At 38.9% G+C, this 26,420-nt stretch overlaps 2 protein-coding genes, 1 non-coding gene and 2 pseudogenes across 3 annotated transcripts; all 5 read right to left on the reverse strand.

The window, feature by feature from the left end:
* Nucleotides 1-7,245: 7,245 nt before the first annotated feature.
* LOC121795027 lies at nt 7,246-7,728 on the reverse strand. The gene has a single exon (XM_042193492.1). The coding sequence runs from the start codon at nt 7,726-7,728 to the stop codon at nt 7,246-7,248; it is 483 nt and encodes a 160-aa protein (XP_042049426.1).
* Nucleotides 7,729-8,270: 542 nt separating this feature from the next.
* On the reverse strand, nt 8,271-8,342 carry TRNAG-UCC. The gene has a single exon. It is a non-coding gene; the product is annotated as a tRNA-Gly (tRNA).
* A 2,911-nt stretch (nt 8,343-11,253) lies between these two features.
* On the reverse strand, nt 11,254-12,377 carry LOC121795789. Its single transcript, XM_042194404.1, has 2 exons — nt 11,903-12,377; nt 11,254-11,749 (listed from the first exon to the last, which is right to left on the reverse strand). Exons 1-2 carry the CDS (start codon nt 12,307-12,309, stop codon nt 11,431-11,433), a joined length of 726 nt encoding a protein of 241 aa, XP_042050338.1. The 5' UTR covers nt 12,310-12,377; the 3' UTR covers nt 11,254-11,430.
* A 1,593-nt stretch (nt 12,378-13,970) lies between these two features.
* LOC121742265 lies at nt 13,971-16,296 on the reverse strand (annotated as a pseudogene).
* Nucleotides 16,297-18,489: 2,193 nt separating this feature from the next.
* On the reverse strand, nt 18,490-26,287 carry LOC121803791 (annotated as a pseudogene).
* Between the last annotated feature and the right edge of the window lie 133 nt (nt 26,288-26,420).

The raw sequence follows: 26,420 nt of genomic DNA on the forward strand, positions 1-26,420 counted from the left end.
AAGGACGGATAAGTGACAGCATTGCGGATGGCCTGAAACTTGAAGGTCATAACCATTCGAGTTTAATTTGAATGATTTCATTTCTATAAAAATTAAAAGAGTGAACTACATAAAAAGTCCCTGACGTTTCCAAAAGTTTCGCTCTAGACCCCTAACAAAAAAAAATATCCCCAGAAGTGCCTAACCTTCAACCTAATCACGAATGAGATATTTGTAGCCATTTTTCGGACCAAAAGGCCCTTTTGCCTTGAAGGGCATTTCAGACAATTCCATTCCCTGTCGCAGCAGTCTTGCTCTGCGTTGATAATTTACTTTTGCAGACAACAGTGGTCAACTCAATGTTGATGTGCACAGACTACCGTGTTCTTTTGTCTATAGTTAAGAGTGTAGTGTGAAATAATTTCTCATCTTCCTTCTCTCTCTTCACTTCCTTCTCGCAAAAAGGGTTCAACAAGGGATTCATTCGTTGTTTGAACTCTACCATATAACCATCAGTTGTAAGAGCCCAATTTATGTAATTTATTCTGCCGCACTGAAATTCCTCCGTGGGTTGGTGATTTTTATTGGGCTGTTATTGCAACGGAATTTGGGTGTATTCAATTCAAATTAGGGTTTATGGTTGTTTGGCTGGGTAGAGGTTTGTTTTTGGGATTTTATTTGTCTGTGAGATGGCGATGTTTGTTGTAGTCCGATCAATTTTGGCTTATTTTGTTGCTGAATGTGGCTGGATTTCGTAGCTGACGCTGTGCGTTTTTAATTTAGGGGTTATGTGTGAGGTTATGTTTGGTCGGCTGGCTGTGGGGTCCATTTTTATTTGTGAAATTACTTTCATAAATAATGACATATAAATTAACTTGAATATGTTTGGGTTTGAATTTCCAATTCAGGTCGCTCTTGCAATGTCTTCTTCAAGTACGAAATCGTTCGGTTCAAGTTTCAATTGGGATTGGCCTCGTCCACTGGTTGTTCTCTGTAGTCACGATGTCGCGGCCGAGCTGGTGACGTCTAGGACGTCGGCTAATCCAGGTTGATGTTACTATCGGTGTCCATTCTGGAAGGAAGACGATTGTAGATTCTTCCGTTGGTTTGATGCTGGTCTATCGCCAAGCCAAGACACTTACTTTCAACGAATGAAGCTCGAACGAGACAGGTTTGAAGAACAACTCCGATCGAAGAGTATTGTGCATGGTGATCTTGAAGCTAAATTTCGCATCAAAAGTGATGAATGTGCAGATCTGAAGGCAAAATTGACCATGAAGACTGACGAGTGTGCAGGTCTTACTTCAGAACTTCTTAGAACCAAAAAAACGTCCCGAATGCTGAAAATTGTAATCTTATTTTTGTGCTTTGTAATTTTTTTCTTAATTTAATGGTACCACTTTTTTTTCAAGCGATGAGGGGGAATTTTGGTAATAAGAATTTGAAGTTCCGCTGGCGAAATCTGATTCGAGAATATGGTTTTTTGGAACACTGTCGTATGAACTAACACCTTGCAGTTTTTAGTTTATAATCACTTCCGAAGTACGCATCTTCTGTTGAAATAACACCCGACTTACAGAACTTTGTGTGATGTAGGTTATGGGCACTTGTGATACAGAATACACCAAAGTCATATCAAAAGTTTTCCAAAAAAACAGGCATTAAGTTTGACAAAAGCATAGTTAAAATACGCTATTGTTTACGACACACAAAATGCATAGTTAATACAAGTGTCTTCTAATGATGATCCCTACCGATCACCGAAGGTTATATCCGAATAATGTTTGACAAAAAGGGTTCGCATTCACCATTGTCTACGAGACACAAAAAATAAACCAACACAATTGCCTCCTGGATGAGTCCCATACTACGCAAGCGCGGGTATTCAATCACGATCCCCTCGACGGCCACAACGTTGAGGATGCGTCCTGGTCCGACGAGTGCTAGTGCTTGGAGGAAGATTGTTATTGTCCTACAAATATCACAAAAAATTGTGATTGTTAACTGGATTTTATAGAAAGTAAAAGTGCAACAAGGGTGTTGAAAACTACCTGGCTCGACCGTGTAGACCGACGAGTGCTGGGACGTGAATCAGTGGGATTAGTCTACAAAAAACAACCCCGGTCAAATTGAGTTTCAATGTTTATCAAAACGAAAGGTGATGGTGGTCATTACCTCCTGGCTTGACCGCGTAGCCCGACAAGTGTTGGGCCTTGGAACAGTGGGTGGCTCACTAGGATCACTGGGCTGTGAACTTGAACTCTGTCCAACTTCGGTCCGGGCATCTATACGAGGATCATTAGTGCATGTTCTTCTGTTATGCCCATCTTGTCCACACCGACGACACCTGAGTATAAAGGTTCGGCGCAAAGACTCAGAACCATTTGCATGCTGACGAACCTGTGGATCTTCACGCCTCAGTTTTTTTGGCCGGCCACGTTGCCGCTTTGTCCTAGGAGGTGCCAGTTCAAATCCAACTTCTGAGTTCTTCGGCCAATTATCCATCCTGTTGATTGGGTAGAGGACATTCTCGTACAATAGCGTCATGGTGGACCGCAAATAATAGCGGGAGACATAGTCAGATACATCCTTACCATTCTTGTTGATTGTAGCGATGGCGTGAGTGCATGGGATTCCATTCAGCTGCCAAAGTCTGCAAGAACAAGTAAATTCCCGCATGTTTACTACGTACTAACCTGACGGTCCAGAGACTTGGTAAGAATCTTGTCCGTTCCATGTGGGTCTCCATGAAGAAGCCCTCGCCAAATACTTATCAACGATCTCTTTGATAACAGGCGGCAGGGCATGATCATACGTCTTGATCCACTGGCCCCTGATCTGTATCCTCTCCATTTGACTTGTCCTGATCTCCTCCAACATGGTGACAATGGCCAACTCACGAGCAATTGCTATCTTCGAATTAAAGGTCTCGCAGGATAACATCACATCAAACATGCAGAGAGAAATAAGCCTTCACCCATTTTTCCTTGGGAGCTACGCCGAGTAGGTATTGATATGCTTGTGGATATATAATCCGCAGTGCATTCATCCGCTCAACATATTCTTCCTGGGTTGTACTCGCCGCCAGCTCCCACAAAATCTCCTTAAAATTCTCTCCGATGAAACGCTTCTTAAAGTTGTTGTATATGTGCTGCACACAGAAGCGATGCTCGCTCTGTGGAAACTCCTCAAGGATTACCTTTGCAAGACCCTATTAAATTCACCACAAATTGTTACATGTACACAACCACTGACACAGAATACAACAATATTATAATCACACTCCGAATACAACAATATTTTAAAAATCACAATTGAAGTATGTCAAAAGAAATCACAAACAACGTATACACCTTTTAATGAAATCACATTACACATACCTTTTGCTGATCAGACATGAAGACAAATCTGGGGGCATTTTCATGTATGAGGAGGTCCTCTGCCAGATAGCCTAAAAACCATTTCCACTGTTCGTAGCTTTCGGCCTCAGTCACCGCCCATGCAATAGGCCACCAACCATTATTTGGATCAATTCCTATGGCCGTCATAAGTTGGCCTCTGTACATACCACGCAAGAAACATGAATCCAAGAAGATAATCGGACGACAAAAACGCATCCAACCCTTTTTCAACGGCCCGAGAAAAGTATAAAACCTCAAGAATCGCGGGCCCACAACTTCAGGATCCCTGAAGTTCTCGTAGTGAATGTGCACACTAGAGTCAGCGTGTGTCCGTTCCAGTTCAGCTTTGTAATCGAAAAGTCTTCGATACTGGAGTCCCGCCTTGCCAAAAATACCTTCCAATGCACTGTCTCTTGCTCGGTACGCCTTCATCCTGCCAACTCGGAGTCCGAACTCCTCATCCACACACTGCCTTATGGCTGCCAATGGGATATGGGGATTCGCTTTTATCTTCTCCATGTATCGCTCAGCTAGCCATTTTGACGTCAGCCATCTCTGATCCAACACTTGAGAGCTTGTGTGTGCATGGTCTCTCTGCATATTCAGTACAACAAAATCGGTATCGTTGTGGGCTTCGACCCGTCTTGCATATACATACCATTCACAAGACTTTCCTCTACAAATAGCACGAAGTCTTTTGCCATCATTTTGCTTCACATGTACCGGGCGTCTCGTCATTATTGCGTACTGTCGAATAACCTTGAAAAAAAATTCTCTATCCTTAAAAAAATCACCAGGCTTCCAATTTGGTAAATCATTTGTCAGCTTGAAAGGGGTGTACTTGATACCCTTTCTACTTAAACCTTCCAAATCCTCTAGGTCCTCGAGATCTTGCAGCTCATCGACCGTCTCTTGCTCGAACAGAGGGTTTGAGTCTGCCGAGTTCCTTTTCTCAACAACAGGGGAGTACTTTCGCCTTTTCTTGGAGCCGCCGCTGCCTTGGCCAGACCCTTCTGCTTCGCCTGATGGCTCCTCAATCCCGTCTTGTCCTGCCATCTCCTCCGGCTGTTGTTCCCGACGTAACGACTCGTAATACGAGGTAAACATTTGTTCATCACGACACATGTTGGCCAACGAGATAAAGTGGCCGACATCATTATCATCATCTTCGTCGTTACTGCCCTCGTTATGAAGATGACATCCGTCGGGAACATAATCGGCTGACGGACAAAAAACACTTTCATCAGCTTGTTGGGGTACATCTCCTACCACCGGTACGGGTTCTGCACACGCTGCTTCAGCTGGAGCTGGCTCTTGCACTTGGGTGTGAGCTTCATGCATGAACAATTCATGAGTAATGTCCTCAATGATCGGAAAGAAATCATTGTCTACCCGTATGTCCGGCTGTGGCTGACTACCATCATCCAATACCGGTCGGTACACATCTTCTTGTACAAATGCTCCTGGCCCGACCGAAGATGGTTGGTGAACTACAGATTTAGACTCAGTCGCCTGTTCAGCGACATCGACAATCGGATTGGAATGGTCAACAGATGAAGCTGTAGCTACATCCTGCAAAATGCAGTACCACAAATGCAAGACTAAATTACAAACAAGAACTAAATCACAAATTAGGTACTAAATCAATATGAAAATCACACCAATTCATTACCTCTGCTACTTGTGCATGGAAATCGACAATCGGATTGGAATGGTCAACAGATGAAGCTGAAGCTACATCCTACAAAATGCAGTACCACAAATGCAGGACTAAATTACAAACAAGAACTAAATCACAAATAATGTACTAAATCACTATGTAAATCACACAAGTCGTTACCTCTTGTACGTGTGCATGGGAGTCTCCACCTCCAGCTTCTGCTTCTCCAACATAGTCAACTACACATATTTTTTCTGCTACAAATTCCACGTCATGTATTGATACTTCTCCAACGTCAGAGACCGGAGCTTCAGGGGACACGGCTTCAAATGCTTTCGCCAAATTTTGCCTGGCTACCTCCTCAGCCCTCTTCCTCTGAGCACGATCATCTTCTAAACTTTTCGTAAGATATTCCTCGAACTCAACATCCCTATCATACCAGCCAATCATTAAAGGCTCCTGCCGTTGCCCTTCAAACTGAGACCGTTGCTTCCTCTTCGGTCTAGGCTTTTGCCTTGGCACATTCGGTGTGACTTCTTCAATCTCTTCAATAATGACTCCTGGGGGTTTAGACGCCTTGAAACTAAGAAGCTCTTGCGCTTCTTCCTTCATTTTTTTCAGTATGGCTTGAGCCCGGGTTATCTCCACAACGTAGATGTGAACTAACTTTGTCGTTGTAGACGCTACTTTGAGAAAATCCTTCAGATGTGTATCCTCAACAATGGGCAACAACGGGCCTCCGATTAAAACCCCTGCGCAGTCATGACTGTACTTTGGATCACAGTAGTAGAACACACATATCATCTTCCTATCATACTTCAACCTTAATATCATGCTCGATAGGTCTATAAGCTGGAATTTGTCTATGTTACAGAAATCGAAGTATGTCAAATGCCCACCAACATACTTTTTCGCATCATTCGTAGAGAAGAATGAACCTCCATGATGGAAAGCAACTGAAAACTTTCCAGGTGCATCCCCTAGGAAGGAAGACAATAAACGCACATTTAAAACTCAAACCAAACAGTAAACCAAAATTCACAACAAAATCAATTTATGGAGCCTCAATCACAAAATCAATATTCGGCTGATCAAATATATATTCACAAAAAATCAATTTCGTACACCCTAAATCACTAACCGAGGATTAAAGGTTAACTTACTATATTCATCCTCTGGGACGAAAAAATCGAGCTCAGGATCTCGGATATCCCAGGTTTCTTCTTCCACATCAATGACCACAGGTGGATGTCTCGGTGGTGGTCGGTGTGGTGGCGATCGCGGGGGTATTGGTTCCCTTTTACGGCGAGAGTTTCGTGATGTGGAAGCACCTGAGGACCCAGCTCGCTTCCTCTTAGGAGCCATTCATGCAATGGAGAGCAGGGAGAATGAAGAAATGAAAACAATGGTTTGCAGTTTTAAGGCGGTAAACTCCCCTTTTTGTTATAACTTTAGGCGGGAGTGAAAATAAGCGGAAATAATGCTGATTAGAGCCGGAAACTGTATGCAATTTTTGAAACTTGTTTTGTTAAATCACGTAGGAAGTCTTCAACACGTGTTGCAATTGTATGGGTAGTCCACTGAACAGCCGCTGACGCCCCTGACGGCTGACGTGCGCCGTCACATCACGCCATGTCGTCGCAGACATCATTGCAGAGCGGCCACTGCAGATTAATTGCGCTTTGACTGAAATGCCCTTTTATGGCTGAAGGGTATTTTCGTCTGAAAAAACCCTATTCGTGATTAGGTTGAAGGTTAGGCACTTCTGGGGATATTTTTTTTTGTTAGGGGTTTAGAGCGAAACTTTTGGAAACGTCAGGGACTTTTTATGTAGTTCACTCAAATTAAAAAGGTTGAATATTTAATTTGCAAAAAATGTGATAACACGATTACAATAATAGTACATGCAACTGCACTTAATTTATGTCACGAAATGATCCTTGAATATTCTTTGAAAATTCAATAACCCAAAACATAATTTGATCACATAAATCATGTATTTACAACATAGATATTTTCGAAGATCGTGAAATAGATAACAATTTAAAAACAGAAAGTCTGGCAACTTCTTCAACAAGAAAAACTCTGAAGTAGTCAATTCATAGCAAGAATGATTAATCCATCCTAGATATATATCGAAATAATTTACAAATTCCGTAAAATAAAAAACAACTCCATATTACCATAAACTTTGCCTTAAACATTTCAATCTTCAACTATTGCACTAAGCTTCGCAACAAACTTGCGTTGGCCGGCGCCGCCCCCATCGCCACCGAGGAGCGGCATCTCCTTCTCACAAAACAACGCTGCCGGTTGAGCCCGCTTAGACCAGCAACAGCAGCAGCATCTAACAATCCGATCGTCATCATCATCATTAGTCGCCAGAGCTAAGCTCGCTTTCAAGGCCAGCGCCGCCATGTCCTCCGCCTGCAGGCGCACGTTCCGCCACGCCAGCGGAAGCTCGAAGTAGATCTCCCCTGGCTGCAGCACCTCGTCGCCGCCCATCGCCGCCGGGAACTGGCCGAATTCCATCTCGTCGGAGCTGCATATGAAGCAGTCGGGATCCGGCGGCAGCAAAAGCGAAACCCTAACCGGCCAAGCAAATTCATGGAGTTGGCCGGAGACGAGGATTAGTTTTGCTGTGGCTGTGAGAGTGGATTTTGACTCGCATGATCTGTAATTTCCCATTAATTTGGAACCAAGGGAATAACGATTTTTTGTGAGGAATAAAATGAAATTTTGAGAGTCATATTTTATAGTGAGATGAGATGGATTGCGATGCATGCATTTTTTCAAACAATTATTTTCATTGTTGTCACGTCGTTTCATCCGTCCTTGTTTGGACTTTAACTGAGGGAGGTCCATCTTTGAATTTTGATTGCTAAATCGACTATTTTTAATTAAAAATAATTATTAGGAGTATAACACTACAATCATATTCACTCATCATCAATTAATTTGCTTACCTTATTAAAGATTTGGCATATATTATGATGAAATTATTTTACTCGTAAAACACACAATCACAAATATTTGCTTTTTGTGCAAATATGTAATTTGATACATTAATGATTAGATATATCTAAATAAATAAAATAACATTAAAAATGTGTTTGCCAGGAACCCAGTTCTATTAGCTAAGATAAAATTGATAAAAGGATTAGATATTATTTGAGAAACATAAAATTACATAAAAATCTATGATAAATAAAAAAATAAGAAAATACATATGCGTTTGCCGGGAGTCCAACCCGGGTCTATTGCTTGGAAGGCAATTATCCTAACCGTTGGACTACAAACGCTATTGATGTTTGTTAGTAATTAACTACTTATGAGTTTATGGTAGGGTAAAATAAATTCTTGTGCTGTAATGCATCGTGAATCCTTCATTATAGGAGTTTAATTGCGTTAATTATTTTGATATAGTGCTTATTATTATAACCGCAATTCCCAAATAAAACCCAGAATTTACCTTTTTTGCTACATCCTACATAATTTTAGCAGATAACAGTAGTTTGAGAATTAGGTTTGTTTAATTAAGTAATAAAAAGATTCTATGTTCGCCCAATTTAAGCGTCTTCACATGTAATGGAGCATTGGAACGTCCACGAACCACGTGGCGCAAGCATTGGAATGTCATGATTAAATTCAAACACCCCCAATGATATTTTTTGAGTTGCCATTCATACACCGAATCACATTAATTACTTGGATGAAAGTCATAATTGACGACGAATCTATTTATTATACATATATTGAAGGACTGATAGTGAATGACATGAATTAATTATTAGAGATTAATAAGAATTCAGCCTGCCTCAATTCGGAATAAAACGCAATTTGCGTGTCAGAAAGAGAATGGTTAATTGGTAAGTAATTAGGGTCAATTGTTTGTGCCGCGGTTGGCAAAATATAGGTGTACCCACGAATTTGATTCCTCTTCTCATTTGATCACAGTTAACGGTCCCATTTATTCATAACAAAATCGTGGCACTTGTTTATCATTACTTTATAGTATCGGATTAACGGACCATTCACAACGGCTGCTCATCGACTCATCGTAGTCGCAGATTCAAATTTTAGATTAAAGGTGCGAAAATTAATTACATTATACGCTCATTCGGCCATTAGGAGTCCTATTTATGGGCACACGATTTTTAAGAAATGTTAAAAATGTTAAGAAAAATGAGTAGAAAAAAGTTAGTGGAATATGAGTCTCACTTAGGCCTGTAAATTCGGGTACCCGCTGGTACCCAAACCCGAAATCTCAAAAATATCATACCCAATACCTTACCCGTATATGAATTCGGGTACCCTAATACCCGGTGCGGGTACCCGAACCTAACTAATCGGGTACCCATAAACCCGAAATTTGTATATTTCAAATTTATTCTCTTATATAAATTATATTGTGATGAGAATATAAAATATTAAAAATAACCAATAATACTATTTATTGACTATTATTAAAAGTCTAAACTTCAATTCTAATGCTTTAGCTTTCTCTAGATTATGATTCTATGACTATATACTCCATATACACTTCCTCCGTCCCATAGAAATAGACCATCTGAGATTGACACGAATTTTAATGCATAATTGATAAAGTAAGAGAGAAGAAGAAAAAATAATTGAAATTATGTAGTGAATGGTGGGACCATAAAAAGATAAAGTAAAGAGGGAGAAAAATGTTGTCATAATTGGATATGAGCTATTTGTATGAGACAGAGGAAAAATGAAATATGAACTATTTCTATGGGACGAAGGGAGTATATAATAGGCATTAAACAAATAGACACTACTTAATTTTAAAATAAAGAAATTTTTGGCATAAATTTACATGTGATTAAATAAATTTACCCTATGGGCCATTGGCCCTATACTAAATAAAAATATTTATCACAAATACATAATTAATCGGGTTTAATCGGGTATTAGTCGGGTACCCTAATACGGGTTTCGGGTACCCTAAACCCGAAAAATCCTAACAATAACTACCCAAATCCATACCCGAACCCATAATTTCGGGTTTCGGGTACCCAAAACCCGTCGGGTATTGGGTCGAGATCGGGTATACCCGAAACCCGAGGACTAAATTTGCATGCCTAGACTCTCACTTGTATATATTAGTTTTAAATAAAATGTGAGTGGAATGAGTTAGTGGAAGGTGAGACCCTATTAGCATTTATGGTAAAAGTGAACCGGGACTCCTATTCGTGGACGGACTAAAATAGAAAAACGGGTCTCATATTCTCGAACAGAGGGAGTATATAAAAGAAATGTAGATGAGACGAGTCGGCGACCAAAAATTCTCTCTTTGTTCGGCTGTGTTGTCTGGTTTGGAAGTTTTTTTTTTACCGAAGTCTCTTATCAGGTCCTCCGTCGGAGCCTTTCCTCGTTATTTCAGCAGCAGGCAAGGCCTACACGCTACAGCTGCATTTGTTCATTTTTTCTTGTAAAAAACGTACTAACACGCTTTTGAAAACTCTATAACATTATTACAATGGGCCAAGTAATAAAAGGAAAAAAATAAACATAAACTAAGAAAGCCCAATAAGAGAAATGGGCTCCAGAATTCAGAAAAAGTATTTGAACAAAATTCATAATAATAATATTATTACTTCCCCATCATCGTAGATGCGTTTTTTGGGTACGAAAATTGACGAACTACTAATGTGTAGTGAATTGATTGAGGGGAGAATAGAACGTTTCATTCAATGTGAAGCATTCCATTTTGGTGTACCAGTGTTGATTAATGTATTAAGTATAGATAGAATAAGGAAATGACTCAACTACAATAAAATCACGAAAATGAATATGAGTCAACGATGATGTTTTTTGTGTTGTTAATTTTAACTGAGCTTTCTTTAGTTAAAAATCCTAAAATGTTACTTTGAAATTTGTATTTAGATTGATAAATTTAATTTGAAATGATTGATTCTGATTATATATTTTATATTTATAGACTAATTCTCCATATTCTCATTTATGCAATCTTACCAATCATTTAAGAAATTCAAAAAACTAAATTGATACTCCATAAACTCTCCATAGTTTAATAGTACCGCATATCATGAATTCTCCATCACCCAAAGCTAAAAGTTTGGCTTCGTCGATAATCTTGTCTTAAAAAGGAGAATCAACCGAAACTGTTAATTTAGCATGGGAAAACATCAAAATTTAATTGATGTGATAGTTAATAGAAGGTCGTGGTTTACTGGGTAATAAACGAGATCACGTACCATTTGAATTTGATAGGATCATATACTAATATGTAGCTAGCTAGTATTAGTAGTGTAATTCATGTATGTACATAAATCAGTAATAAGCATCGAATTTCATTGTTTGGTATGTATACTTACTTATTAGTTTGAATAGTAGGAGTATTATTTATTTGGACATGAAGGAGGCGATGAGGCCAGCGATGAGGGTGGTGGGATCCCCTAGAATAGCAGACACCACAAATTGTAGGGCGAGAGCCGCCATCTCGCAACATTTTTTAGCTTTGCCGCCTTTGGTTTTGGTGTGATTCACATGAGTCTCCAGCGTGGCTTTGAGGCTAGGGATTTGCTGCACTCCCCCGCCGCCACCGTTGCCGTTGTACAGCTCGTGCCAGCTGTCCACCAACATGTCCATCACGCACGCCACATGAAGATTGTACTTCTTGCATGAGGATCTATAGCTCCAACTCCTCCCCTTCCTTCCACATCTGAATCACTTACCAATGCTTCAATTTTGTCTTACCTTAATTAATTGCTTATGAATGAATTCTTCACACTTCAAATTAATCGTCAGCTTGATTTTGGTGAGTGCAGGTAACATATATAATTGAAAAAAATGAAATATTAGTAATATGATGTACCTGTGGCAGGGGGCGGTAACTTTAGCGTACAAAAATAATTTGATATCGGCGTCGTGGTGCAGCATGGGCAGCTTAGCACAGCAAGGGTGGAGGTCGAACCCACACAGCTTGCAGTGATAGACGAACCCCGTCACCCGCCTCTCGCACGCGTTGCAGCAACGCGCCTCTGTCCCTGGGGGCCGCCTTAGGAACTGGAAGGCGCACTTGGGGTAGAAGGGGTGCACCAGGGTCGGGGAGGGGATGGCGCAGTGACTGTGGAGATCGAAATCGCAGGCTGCGCCGTCGCACTTGTAGGACGACCCGATCCCTACTTCCTTGCACCCGTCGCATTTGAACGGCGCCTCCGCGTACCCGAATTTGAGGCCTTGGTGGGGGTGGCTCCAGTGGGAGATTTCCTTGTATTTCATGTTTATGTTTATGCCCTCTCCACCACTTCATTTATAAAACTTCTGTTTTACCATATTCTTTTTTTTCTATTTGGCTTTGCTTTATGTTTGGTATTTTGGAAATGACTACTGTGTAAGTTTAAGTTGGAATTTTAAATTAAATTAATTAACGATTTTGAAAATATATACACTATTTATGTGCATTTCATGACAGAATTGATTTATGGTTACATTTCATTTGGCACGGTTATTCTTTTTTTTTTTACAATCTTTAAGTCGACGTCGGTGGGGCTGGGGTGCATAACGAATAAAGTATACAAGAATTGGAATTTTCACTTTACATGATTTCTCCAAATGCACCATCTTATTCATAAAGTTGAAGCCATCCTCTTTAAATACGTACAGAATATTAGGTAAATTTTGATTTTATTGCCATGATACGAAATTCATATCATATACTCCTAGTATTTTAAAGTATTTTGATATATTTTACATACATGCTAAACTGATGATATATTTTATAGTATTATATAAATTAATACTACCACATATCAAAATTATGAACTAATATGCTAATTATGTTCTTAATGTAATTATGCAAATATGTTATGCTTGTAATTATTCAAAATAAGTATTTTTCTGAACCTCCATAATTATAATACTCCCGAGTCTTAACTGAATAAATAAAATTCACACACGCAAACGAAACATTTTCATAAAAGTATGCCTGAATTCAGAAAATTAAAGGACAATGTGTGATTGGATTGATTCTAATTTCTAATCAGCTTCATCGCTCAACAAATCCAAAAAGTGATAAACAAATATCTTGATGAATATTAACTTCGAAAATGAGTCTAGGAAGGCATAAAGGTGTCCAAGCTCTTTGGCTTTCTACTTCCACAACATGCTAATACATGCAGAAGAAAATAGAGAATAACCAATTGCTTAAGCAACGTATCCCCCAATCACTCAAAAGGTGATGGAATGCCCCTCGTGGCATCAAATACTAGAAAAATTATACTAGTATAATTCAAAAATATTTTTCCATTACCTCCCTCATGGTCCAGAAAGCGACCTGGAATATATTTTTGTTTTAAACAATAAGATTGCATTCACTTTGGATGCAAGGGATAATGTAATGAGAGATAAGAAGATTCTCACTCTATAATTAAAATTCTTCATTTCTTCTAATGCTCATCTATGAAAAATAATTTAATTTCTTATTGGAGTAAAACTTAGTAATAAGATATGGCGGAATTTCTTTTATCGATAAAGAAAGGAATTTTCATCCAATTTACTTATTGGAAGTTATTTTCGTAATCAAGTGTATAAAGCTTCTCGTCCGACTAATTGTGATTATATTGATGAACTATGATCTCCCTCAATCAGTCATGCCAATTAATCTATACGCCTTGACGAGAATGTTAATAAAGTGTAACGAACAATAAGTTTTGATAACAAAAGAACAAATAAATATTTATCGTAATAAAAAAGGTCGCTTTGTGTGCTAACAATGCATAATTTTAATGTATGTTTAACGCTAATTTTCAAAACATTTGCAATTTGTCAATGAAGTGACGAAGCTAATTCTAATGATAATCCAATATAAGTAGATGGGTATCTAATGATGATTCAATAGTCTTTGATATGAAGATTGTGCTTAGTAATATAGAGTATTTGGCTAATCTAAGATATTCTTGGATAAATTCAATCAACTAAATTTTGGATAAGAGACTTCTTCGATCACAAGTTATAATTCTTTGAAAGGAGGTAATTTACATATATTCACATATGACTTTTGTAATGAGCTTGCACAAACTTCTTCAAGCAGTTGGATAAGAAGCTTCCATGGCAATGCCACAAAGGCCTTCTGCAGCTCCAACATCCCTCTGCATTCTAATGTATCCATCCTCGCCCCAGCTCGTGCCCCACGAGTTTTTCACAATCCAATACTTGGTGCCATCACTATCCACCCCATATCCAACTGCAGTCACACCATGGTCTAGTTCGGTCCCACACTCTCCGGTGAAGACTCCACTCGAGTAGAACTGGAAGTCTGAACCACTAGCATCAATGGCCACGGATACCGGTTGATTCACCACTGCTTTCAGAAGTGCTGATTCGCTGTTGGATGGCACATCCTCGTACCCACTGATCTTGGCTGCATCAGACGATTCCTTCTTCGAGTTGCACGTGCCATCGACTCCTTGGTAAGGGTAGTTGGATTCTGTTGTGATGCCTTTGTTGCTAATGATATACTGAAATGCATCATCCATTAATCCACAGTTGCAGCCTTGATCTTCACTCGTGTCGCAGTCAACAAGTTGTTGTTCCGATAAAGAAACAAGTTTCCCTGTCTTAATTTGGTTGATTCCTTATGTGGCTGCAACTGCTGAAAATGCCCAGCAACATCCTGCATTTTGGTTTAAACATCAAAAATGCAAACTACTAATGTTTGAATGAATTAGAAATGTGAGAGTTATATATATATACCACATTGGCCTTGATCCTTAACAGCAGTAACAGCTCCCTTCTTCCTCCAGTCTATGCTTGTCGGAGGTGCACTCACATTTGCATACCTAAACGACGAAGAAACCTTAGACGGCTTTGAATGAGAAACCATCTTGTATCCATTTCTAGATGCTTGAAATTCAGTATTGGTGAGATCAGCAAATCTGTTGACAGCAAGCTTGTAAGGCCTTGAAGCTGCTTCGTTAAAGGACTCGATATAATCAACGTTCTCCTTGAAGATATTGAATCTCTTCACCTTCTCGGCCTCATCTTTGTACACACGTCCGTTCTACACCATCCATTTCTCATGCCTCTCGATCATCGATGCATGAGGGGCTGCAGCTAGAGAAGCGCAGAGCTGTAGCAGCACGATTGCTGCAGTGAGAAGCTTCCAAGAAGGTGCGAGGGCCATTTCTTGATATGTTTTGGCTATAGAGTGTTGGATACTTGGATTTATGAATCAATTGAGATGGGAAAGTCTATTTATAGAAGGAAATAGCAAATATTCATTTGAACGTCCATGTCTACCTGGGAAACACGGTGAAAGCATAAATTGATTCAAAACTCTGTTTCGTGGAAGCTCATCTACTTCATTTCATAGACATGTAATTTGATGCAATATCTGTTTATATATAATTTAATTGTTAGCTCTTTCCCTACTTTCAAATGTTTGCTGCAAACCAAGAGCTGCTGTTGAATTTTTTTGTCAATATCAATTTAAAAATTAATGGCGTAGCGTCTCAATTCTCAAACACCAGTTGTATCAAAATTTAACTTACACATTTAAATGTAGCTGCAGTATTACAGCCAGCCCTATATTGCAGCACGATTTTACTCACAAAAATAATGAAAACTTGATCTTGAACTGAAATTCATCTGAATAGGTTAACAAAGAGCGAAAATTTAGTTTATAAAAAAAAATGAACGAAACTTGATTGACGAGTCACATGATTTTACGATATACTATCAACTTTAAACATAGAAGTGATAGTTACATGATGAACTCGAGTCATAATCTTGTTATTCACACAGACATGTAGTAGAAAATAGAAGATTGATATTGAATTTAGCTGTGAATTCTCAAGAGGAAACCTTTTCGTTACAGAGGTATCACAAAAAGGGTCCTTGTGCTGATCTTGAATGAATTCTTTCTCTGTTCTGTCATGCTGCTGCCTTAATCTTTGCTGGAATTTTAATGGCAAGTGATAAACACTTGATCATTCTTCTCTGCTAAAGAGAATAAAAATTAATAAATAAAGAGTGAAGAAACAAAAATGGAACTTATAAATAACAGTGTAAAGATGTTAATGCCGCAACCTTGTTAGTATTGGGAAGCATTGGTTTGAATGTGCAGTAGCATTCTGATACAGACCAAAAGACTAGGCAGCCGAGAGAGCCTATTTAGTCCATATAGGCCATACCAGTTGTTCTTACAACCGATGTGCATGGGACATTGAGTGCGTAACACATTCAGTATGTATGTGTGGGTTTGGTAGATTATCAATCCGTATCCAACCATGGAAGTAGCCAAATATTGGAAAGAGATGATAGCAGCAAAAGGATCCATGAGAAGAAAGCCATTACAGCTGATATCTGATATCTGCTACACAGCCTCGGGGGGCAAAAGGATACATCAGCTTTTAGCAGAAGATCAGCAAGACTTGCAGTTGAGCTCGCTGCTGCTAGAGCCAGAAACGATAACACCTTGTATATATCAACATACACTTTGTTGTTACTTGATCACTTATCATCAAATCTTTTTACATATTGACCTAGGCTACACTAAAAATTAATTACCAAGTCCCCTATTATGATCACCATGAAAATGCCAGATTGATGCACGGGAAACTTAGCTAGGATGGAATATCCGTCAAGTATGGCCAAAGTGAAACTCCATGGAATAGCCAACCCCATTATCGTTACTGAAAAGCTGAAAGGACAATCATAGAATAAAAATTACTATTACATTAATCACTATGAAAACAGAAGAAATTACCAAAAGGCTGTGTAGCTGTAGAATCCAACTCCCAAAGATATGAAGACTATAGAGGATGAAGAGAATAAGAGCTGCCCAAATCTCAAACCAATGCTACCACTTGTTCCTACAGACCCTGCTACACTTTTCATTGCTGTATGCTGTGATTGTAAACAAGGTGATTTTCTGTCTGATTACTGCCTTCTTCTATATACCATCTCCTCATGGTTTTGCCACCAAAACCTCATTCATTGCAAGGTGAAATCAACTTGCTAGAATTCTCAGGAAATGGGTTTTCACCATTTTCACCATTCATTACTCACTTTTTGTACAGTATTACCAATCTCATCTTAGTTTCTTCCTTCACTATACTACATGGATGGATGGGCAGGACTCATCTACTTTTTATTGTTGTGGAATCTCTAGGTGAATGGATAGAATTGTTTTTCAAGAGTTTTCGACATTTTGTGGTGTGAATGGATTCTGATTTGGCAATTCGTTTCCTAAGTATAGTGGTTTGTTTGTGAGCTCTGCCGACAGGCTACCTCGTCTAGCACTTCATATGTATTGGATTTGGATTTGGATTTGGATTTGGATTTGGATTTTATTGAAATAATAATAATGGCATGTGATATCATAAATGTTTGTGGTGTTGAAACTAGACAAATGTTGCTTTGATGAGATGACTTAAGAAGTGTGCCTACGTACCCCCATCGCTATTGTTGGCACTTGTCAAACGTTTGCTGGTTGGAGAGGGATATGTTACCTAACAACTTTTGCCCAACCATTGTTTTTGCTTTGTTTTTGTTTGCCAAAGAATAACTAACTAGAGAGAGACAGAGGTTTCTTTACAATTTGTTGGACTTCACTTGCTTTCATAAGTTAGTTTAATTTGTAATTAAGGTATTTTTTTAGTTTAATTTGTAATTTAGGTATTTTTTTTGCGGTGGCGGACGCAGAATTTCAACTATAGAAAGTCTAATTTACTATTAACAGCTATAAAGTATTTTTCGATATTTGCCTCACCGCTAGTAGTTGTGGTATAGTTGGTAGGAAGTTACGAGATATATAGATATAGTTGGTAGGAAGTTACGAGATATATAGATAAATAAGGAGTAACGAATGACAAAATGATGGTGACAATAACTCCCTTTGTGCCACCAAATGTAAAGTGGAGTATTTATTTTTCGACACGAGATTTTATTTAGTGTTATTTTATAAGTTAAATAAAGAAATAATAAAGTAAGAGAGAGAAAAAATATAGAGATGATGTTGTATCCATTTTAAAGGGGAGTAATAAATAAGGAGAATATTTTTATTGCAAAGTGTGTGTGAAACAAAAAAATGAAGTGTGTGCACGAGATTTTATTTAGTGTTATTTTATAATTTAAATAAAGAAATAATAAAGTAAGAGAGAGAAAAATATAGAGATGATATTGTTATCTTTTTTATTGGGGAGTATTAAACAAGGAGAATTTTTTTATTGCCAAGTATGCACGACACAAAAAATAGTGAAGTGTGTGCAAGTTAAAATTAAAAACTTGTGAACAACAAAGGTTGGTGTGTGAATGAAAGCATAAATTGTGCAAAAATTTAAGCTACAACGGATTCGGAAAAAAGGTAGAGAGATAAAGAGTGAATAAAGTAAGAGAGAGTAAAGTAAGTGAGAAGAAATGTGTTGACTTTTACTGAAAAGAGAAATGACTCCACTACTATGGAACGTACAAAAATGGCAAAATGACTCCACTAGTATGGAAAGGAGGGAGTATTACTAGTTTCCCAAGATGAATACATACATTGTGACACTTTCCTAGAAAAGAGTCATATCTGCTGGGGGTCCATATACACTCTGCCATGAGAACGGTGTGATCCATTTACCAGCACCATTGTCACCGCCTGCGTATTATTATGATATATAAGAAATCAGATTGTAAGCCATATTCGAGAACAAAACTCGAACCAGAAAAAATGAATATCTTGCTTTAAGCTTAGGTACAAGTCGATTTTATAGCATAGCAAATACTATCAAAGATTGAAAACTTACTAGACAAACATAACTTTGGCATACCGATCTAGAATGCTGGAGATATTAATTTATTATATAGTGCATTCGATGACCAATGATATATATAGATGCATGTGTTTGTTTATGGACAGACTTCAGTACTTTTATTGGCTGGAAAAATAAGAAATAACATAATAAGGAAAAACAAGTACAGTAATTCAAGTCGAATGAGGTCAGATGAAGGAAAATTCTCACCCAGAAAGTCATTTAACCCAACAGCTTTGCTTGCTGCCTCAGCCATTGAGAAAGCTTCAGGCATATTGTCCCCCTCCGAGCAGTAACAGAACAAGCAAGTCACCTTCAACCCTTTAGCCTATCAAAACATGTGAAACTTTTAAATACAATGATAGTAATAAGTAAATCATGCTCAGCCGGATATGTATGTTTTAATATTTATTCCTATAGCTTAAAAAGAACAAGATTAGCCATGGGTTTTGGTTTAGATCCTAAACAATTGCAGATTTTGTTCTGACTGATTTTTGCCAACCATTTGAGACACATAGTAAGTCCCATACACAAAATATGTGCTGCTACAATATGCTGACCATATTCTATAAACGACAAAAGGTTCATCTGAAGAGATCGAAGAGGTTATGTTATGGTTTTGAATAGCCTACCCATCCAAAATCCCAACTCCAGGTTGTGCAAGCTGGATCATACAAACAAATGTAATATCGTGCCAGAATGTCATTTAGATTCAAAACCATTACCTTAAAGCATGAAAAGAGTGCAGCAAAAGGTAAACTTGGATAGTAATCATCATCACTCAATTCGTCAAAAGGAGAATCTTCATCAGGTACAGACACTTGAGCTAATGTATCAAGATACTTCCATGTTCTCAGGGCGGAATCATAATCTTGCAGTCATTTCCACCCAAAGCTTTCGCATGCAGAATCAGTTCCGTCCGAATTGGAGCTAGATAAGTAATAGATTTGCAAACCACTGGTATATATCACTGCTGAATTAGTTGAAATTACCAAAATTCAGTCGTTCAAAAATGAATTGGCAGCATAACAAGTAGACTTATTCCTCAAATTTCTCACTACTACCCTGCCTAACTTTATACACATAAAACAAGAAGTTACATGAAAAAGGTTGAGGAAACCAAATAGAGGAGTGTGCTACATGCATTTGAATATTGGTGTAGAAAAATCAAATATAGAGAGAATAATATACAAATATTTTTTCTCTTCCTTGTGCCTATTCTGCGAAGTTGAAGTTTATTTCCTAGAAGAAAATGCATGGATGGATCACAAACTTCTCACTGGGATGAGAAGACAACAAACTGAAACTAGGGGAATTAAAAACTGCATGTGTCTTTCCTTTACCACTAGCAGGAAATGTCTCCGGGGTTAAACACACAAACAGTTGATATAAAACACAAAACAATTACCTAGATAAAATACCTTGACATATCAATATTCCTCCATCGCCCAAAATCTAAGCTGGAACGTAAGACACATGCTTTTTCTTTTAGCAGCTGCTAAATTTGCTATGTTCTTTGCATATGCCACCATTATGCCCTGTTTCACAAGCATCCCTACTGGTTAAACTATAAATAACTACCACTAATTTGCAGTCCACTTTAAATAAATGATCCAATTACATTATAGAACTATGTGAATTTTGTGGATTTTGCAACAAGTAGGACTAGCAGTAACTAGATAAAAACTACTCCATCTCAATAATTGAACAAACCAAAAAATCGTACCTTAAGTACTGGAGACCGCTGCTGCACAAGTGTCAATCCACTGGAAGATGATTCATAAGCTGCGATTATTTTGCCCCAAATTCACAAACACAAAATTAACAGTATACTACGTAAAAAACAAACACCCCAAGTATTGAAATTTCTAAAGATTGGAAGTAAAATAAGAGGAAAATAACCTTCGAGAGAAAGAGCTAATTTTCCGAGAGGCGACGGCGAATAAGCATCATTGCCAAAGCAAGGAAGCACATTCGGATCGTCTAAACAGCCCACCTTATCCGCTTTTAGAGACGAAATTAACAAATCCACAGCTAATTGTCCTACATTTCCGATTGACAGAGCCGGCTGAAACGTCAACTGATAAAACTATGAAGATAGAATGATAAATCTATGAAGATAAAATGATAGAGTTGATTGGAGAAACCGTGAGAGAGAACTTGGGAGAAAAAGAGATATTATTCATTCAATGAATCGATCCAGAACATACAAACCACCATATATATTGGTGTTTAGCTAGCTAACAAAGAAAGTAACTAACTAACTAAGATCCAACTGTCACTAACTAATTAACTAACAACTAACAAACTAACTTCTCTTCAAGCTCCACAGTTGTGCTCGAGTGTAGCTGCGGTGCATGGACATCTGCATGTGGCTGCATGGATTGGACGATGATGGTGAAGGAGAGCAGGCTGCATATATGAGATGATATCCTTAATAGGCCCCCTCAAGATGGACTATAAAGACTTTTAAAGTCCTTTAAAGTCCATCTTGAATAGAAGATTATGAAATGGAGTGGTAGATAAGGGTTTTGTGAAGATGTCTGCAAGTTGGAGCTGATTGTGCACATGTACTGTCTTGATGACTCCTTCAAGAATCCTGTTTCGAACCGTGTGACAATCAATTTCAATGTGTTTAGTTCGTTCATGGAATACGGGATTGGAGCTGATGTGTACAGCGGCTTGGCTGTCACAATACAAAGGGACCGGCCGTTTTATGTCTAGAGCAAAATCCTTAAGTAAGGCAATAATCCACACTACTTCACAACAAGCAAGGGCCATCGATCTATATTCGGCTTCGGCTGAGGATCTAGAAACAGTATGTTGTTTCTTGGATCTCCAAGAAATCAATGAAGTGCCAAGAAATAAACAAAATCCAGAGATGGATCTTCTAGTATCTGGACATGCGGCCCAATCAGCATCAGAGAAGATGCTTAAGGAAGGATCAGCTTGAGATGAGTAGTAGAGACCATGACCTATGGTTCCCTTTAGGTACTTCAGAACCCTTTCAGCAGCAGCGAGATGATCTGAGCATGGATTGGACAAGAATTGACTTAACTTGTTAACTGCAAATGTGATGTCTGGGCGAGTGATGCAGAGATAAACAAGTCTACCAATGAGTCTTCGATATATAGTTGGATCAGGGAGGGGATCACCCGCATCCATCTGTAACTGTTTTGCAGAATCCATGGGTGTTGAAGCAGGTTTGCAACCAAGAAGTCCAGCATCGGTTACAAGATCCATAGCATATTTATGCTGTGAGATGAATATTCCAGTGCTATTTCGAGCAATCTCAATACCAAGGAAGTACTTAGGCTTGCCTAAATCCTTGAACTTGAAATGGTTGGAGAGGAAGGATTTGAAGTCAGTAATTGAGGACTCTTCACTACTGGCTACAAGGATGTCATCAACGTATATAACAATACCAAAAAATTTCCCATCAGAGTGCTTGTGGAAAAAGGAGTGATCTGAGGCAGATTGGATTAAGCCAAAACCGGCCAACACTTGAGAGAACTTGAGGTACCATTGTCTAGAGGCTTGTTTAAGGCCATATAGGGATTTCTTTAGCCTACAAACGAGCTGTCCAGACCCTGATGGAGGATCTGTGATGATTAATCCCGGGGGTAGAGTCATATAAATCTCTTCATCTAAATCCCCATAATGAAAAGCATTATTGATATCTAGATGAGATAGGAACCAGCCTTTGATGGCAGCCAAAGAAAGCATGAGCTTGACTGTAGTGAGCTTGGCAACAGGTGACAAGGTGTCATGGTAGTCTACACCAGCCTGTTGAGTGAATCCCTTAGCAACTAAACGGGCTTTGTACCTTTCCACAGTGGCATTGGCCTTGAACTTGATTTTGTACACCCATTTGCAAGAGATAGGAACTTTGCCCGGTGGAAGATAAGTGATCAACCAAGTATTGGTTCGGATCAAAGCTTGCAGCTCTTCTTGCATAGCCGAAACCCACTCTGGGCATTGGGAGGCTTTCTTGTATGATGTGGGTTCAGTGAGAATGGTGAGAAGGCTAATGAAGTTGAGATATGGTTGTGATAGTTTGGATAGAGAAAAATAAGATGAGATAGGATATTTAGAAGATGAGGAAGTGGAGTTACAAAGATAATCACTGAGACGAGATGGTGCTTTGAGAGATCTGCCAGATTTTGAGTGAGAAATGGGATTTGAAGAGCTGGGATCATTTGTAGCTGAGATGGATGTGGGAGGGTCAGTGAGGGGAGCAGAATGTGTGGGAAGGCCAGAGATATCAGAGGGAAATTCAGACTGAGCTTGAGATGAAAGAGGGAACTCAGTTTCATGAAAAGAAACGTTTCTGCTTATGAAGATTTCATTGGTGGTCAAATTCATCAATTTGTAGCCTTTATAACCAGATGGATAACCGATGAAGATGCATTTGATAGCTCTTGGAGAGAACTTGTGTTTGCTTTTGTCCAAAGTTGAAGCAAAACAAAGGCAACCAAACACTTTGAGATGAGTGTAAGATGTAAGTTTGTTGAAAAGAGCTTGGAATGGAGTGATGTTTTCTGGCAGAACAGATGAAGGAGTGCGATTGATAAGGAAAGAGGCAGTAAGTATGCACTCTCCCCAGAAAGATATATGCAAGTGAGATTGAAACAAGAGGCTACGGGCTACATTGAGGAGATGTTGGTGTTTCCTCTCAACTCGAGCATTTTGTTGGGGAGTTTCTACACAAGAGTGTTGAGCTATAGTTCCATAGGTTGATAAAAGAGAATGGAGGTTGAATTCAGGTGCATTGTCACTTCTAAACACTTTTATTTTCTTGGAGAATTGAGTGTTTACAGTTGAGAAAAACTGAGATAGAATGGATTGGACTTCAGATTTGTGAGCAAGAAGGAAAGTCCATACAAATCGGGAGAAATCATCAACTATGGTTAAGAAATATCTAAAACCATCGTGTGTGGGGGTAGAGAAAGGACCCCACACATCACAGTGAATCATGTCAAATATTGTAGACGAAGTGTAAGTGGATGTGGGGAAGGGAAGCTTTTTCTGTTTAGCAATGGGACAGATATGACAAGTGGTAAGTTGCGAGTTAGATGGAGACAAGATATTGGACAAGATTTTCATTTTATTGAATGAGGGATGTCCCAAACGTTGGTGTCATATGTCTAGGCTTACAACTGAGTTTACAGCAGCAGAAACAGAGGGAATCTGATCACATTGTTTGGAGGAAGGCTGAGATGCATCAGTATGACAATATATTGAATCTGGAAACTCGAAGATGTAAAGATTCCCAACACGATTACCCTTCCCAATCACTGTCCCCTGTGTAGCTTCCTGAATTTGGAAAGTATTATGAGTAAAAGTGACAATGCATGCTGAATTTTGGGTGAGGGCACTGACAGATATGAGGTTGAATGAAAAGGATGGAACAAGTAAAACTTGAGAAAGAGTGATGAGAGAGGAGAGTTTCACAGTACCTAGATGAGTGATGGGGGCTGTGTTGCCATTAGGAAGATTTACAGAGGCATTAGCTATTGGTGTGGCAGAATTGAAGAGAGACTGATCATAGCTAACATGGTGAGTTGCTCCTGTATCTAGAATCCATGTAGATGAGCTAGAATACGAGGATGAAATAGAATTGATAAAAGGAGTAAAGAAAACTGTACCAGAGAAATTGGTGGAGATAGGAGTTGAAGATTGAGCAGGCTGATCATTGGCAGTTGGGGATGATGAAGTGGAGTTGTGGAGTTTCTGACTTTGCAAGAGGCTGATGAGCTGTTGATACTGGTCAAAACTTGGTAGAGTGGTCATGTCTTCAACAAGATTAACAGACCTTTGCTGATAGGAGTTCGAATTTCCAGAGAAACCAGATGGTGGTTGAGGTTTAGAGAAACCAGATGATGGTGAATACTTGCCTTTTCCTCTGCCAAAACCTGGTGGAAATCCATGAAGGATGAAGCATTTTTCAACAGGATGATTTGTTCTTCCACAATGAGAGCATAGAAACTTGTTGTAGCCTCTGCCATTAGAAGTTGCAGCATTGGCGAAAGGTAATTCACTGGTTACTGGAGCTCGAACAGTGGTTGAAGATGAGCTGTTGCCATCAATCAACCGTTGCCTTTCTTCCTGAATCACCAGTGAAAAAACCTTAGACAAGGAAGGTAGAGGAATCATGGATAATATGTGAGATCGAAGTTGAGAAAAGGAGGCATTCAAGCCAATAAGGAACTGCATTGTGCATTCTTTCTCTTGATGTTGATTCCACTTAGAGCCACTATCGCAGGTGCATTTGTTGCATGTACACCAGGAGGAAGGTTGTGAATCCTTGTATTCATCCCATAAAATGCGAAGATTTGTGAAATAAGAGTTGACATCAGATGATCCTTGAGAAAGAGACATGAATTGTTGCTTGAGTTGGTAAACCCGAGCTGAATCAGCAGTTGAGAACCTCTCTTTCAGATCAAACCAGATTGTGTATGCATCATCGAGATACATGATACTTGAGCATATCTGTGAAGAAACGGAATTGCGAATCCAAGAGATCACCATGCTATTACATCGAATCCATTGATGATAGAGAAGATCTTCACGAGGTGGACGGAGGATGGATCTATCAACAAATACAAGCTTGTTCTTAGCGAGGAGGGCAGTGGTGAAGGAGCGGCTCCACGTAGCATAGTTAGATCCATTAAGCTGTTGTGGAACGAGTGTAATCCCTGGATTATCACTCGGATGAAGGAAGTATGGGCTGGATATATCTTCAGATGGAGGTTGAGCTGCTCGATTGCGATTGTTCATTGTAGAAGATGAAGTAGAAATCTGGAGATCGTTTGAAAACGAAATAGATCTGGATGATACAGAGTATGAGTGGAGAAGATGATATTAGAGTAAGATGGAGAATGCGGAAACGATTTTCACTGATACCATGATAAAACTATGAAGATAGAATGATAAATCTATGAAGATAAAATGATAGAGTTGATTGGAGAAACCGTGAGAGAGAACTTGGGAGAAAAAGAGATATTATTCATTCAATGAATCGATCGAGAACATACAAACCACCATATATATTGGTGTTTAGCTAGCTAACAAAGAAAGTAACTAACTAACTAAGATCCAACTGTCACTAACTAATTAACTAACAACTAACAAACTAACTTCTCTTCAAGCTCCACAGTTGTGCTCGAGTGTAGCTGCGGTGCATGGACATCTGCATGTGGCTGCATGGATTGGACGATTATGGTGAAGGAGAGCAGGCTGCATATATGAGATGATATCCTTAATATCAACAAACACAATATTTTAAGAAATGCACATCATAACGAAGGAATTAGGGCAACGGTAAATAAGAGTGAAGAGAATTCGTAAAACTGAAACAAACCAGAATTAGAGTGGATGAATTAGAGGATAATTGTTTTCCATCTTCGAGGTAGAACTCCATTACTGCAAATTCCACTGTCGTTTTGGAGCTGCAATTTTCAGTTAATCAACTGTTTTACACTGAATTCTTGCAAACGAAGAAACGCGCCGAAATATTTTTTTTAAAGCCTGTTGTGTCTGTGGACATGTCCATAATACATTGGGCCTAATAGTTTGGCGCTGGATTCAGAAAAG

This window comes from Salvia splendens, chromosome 1 (assembly GCF_004379255.2).
Source record: "Salvia splendens isolate huo1 chromosome 1, SspV2, whole genome shotgun sequence".
NCBI lineage: Eukaryota > Viridiplantae > Streptophyta > Magnoliopsida > Lamiales > Lamiaceae > Salvia > Salvia splendens.

Excerpts from the sequence above, each read along its gene's own strand:
- LOC121795789 (XM_042194404.1), bottom strand. The coding sequence starts at position 12,309 with ATGAAATACAAGGAAATCTCCCACTGGAGCCACCCCCACCAAGGCCTC. Across the intron at positions 11,750-11,902 it reads GTTACCGCCCCCTGCCACAG|ATGTGGAAGGAAGGGGAGGA; the intron begins GTACATCATATT and ends TAAGTGATTCAG.
- LOC121795027 (XM_042193492.1), bottom strand. The coding sequence starts at position 7,728 with ATGGGAAATTACAGATCATGCGAGTCAAAATCCACTCTCACAGCCACA.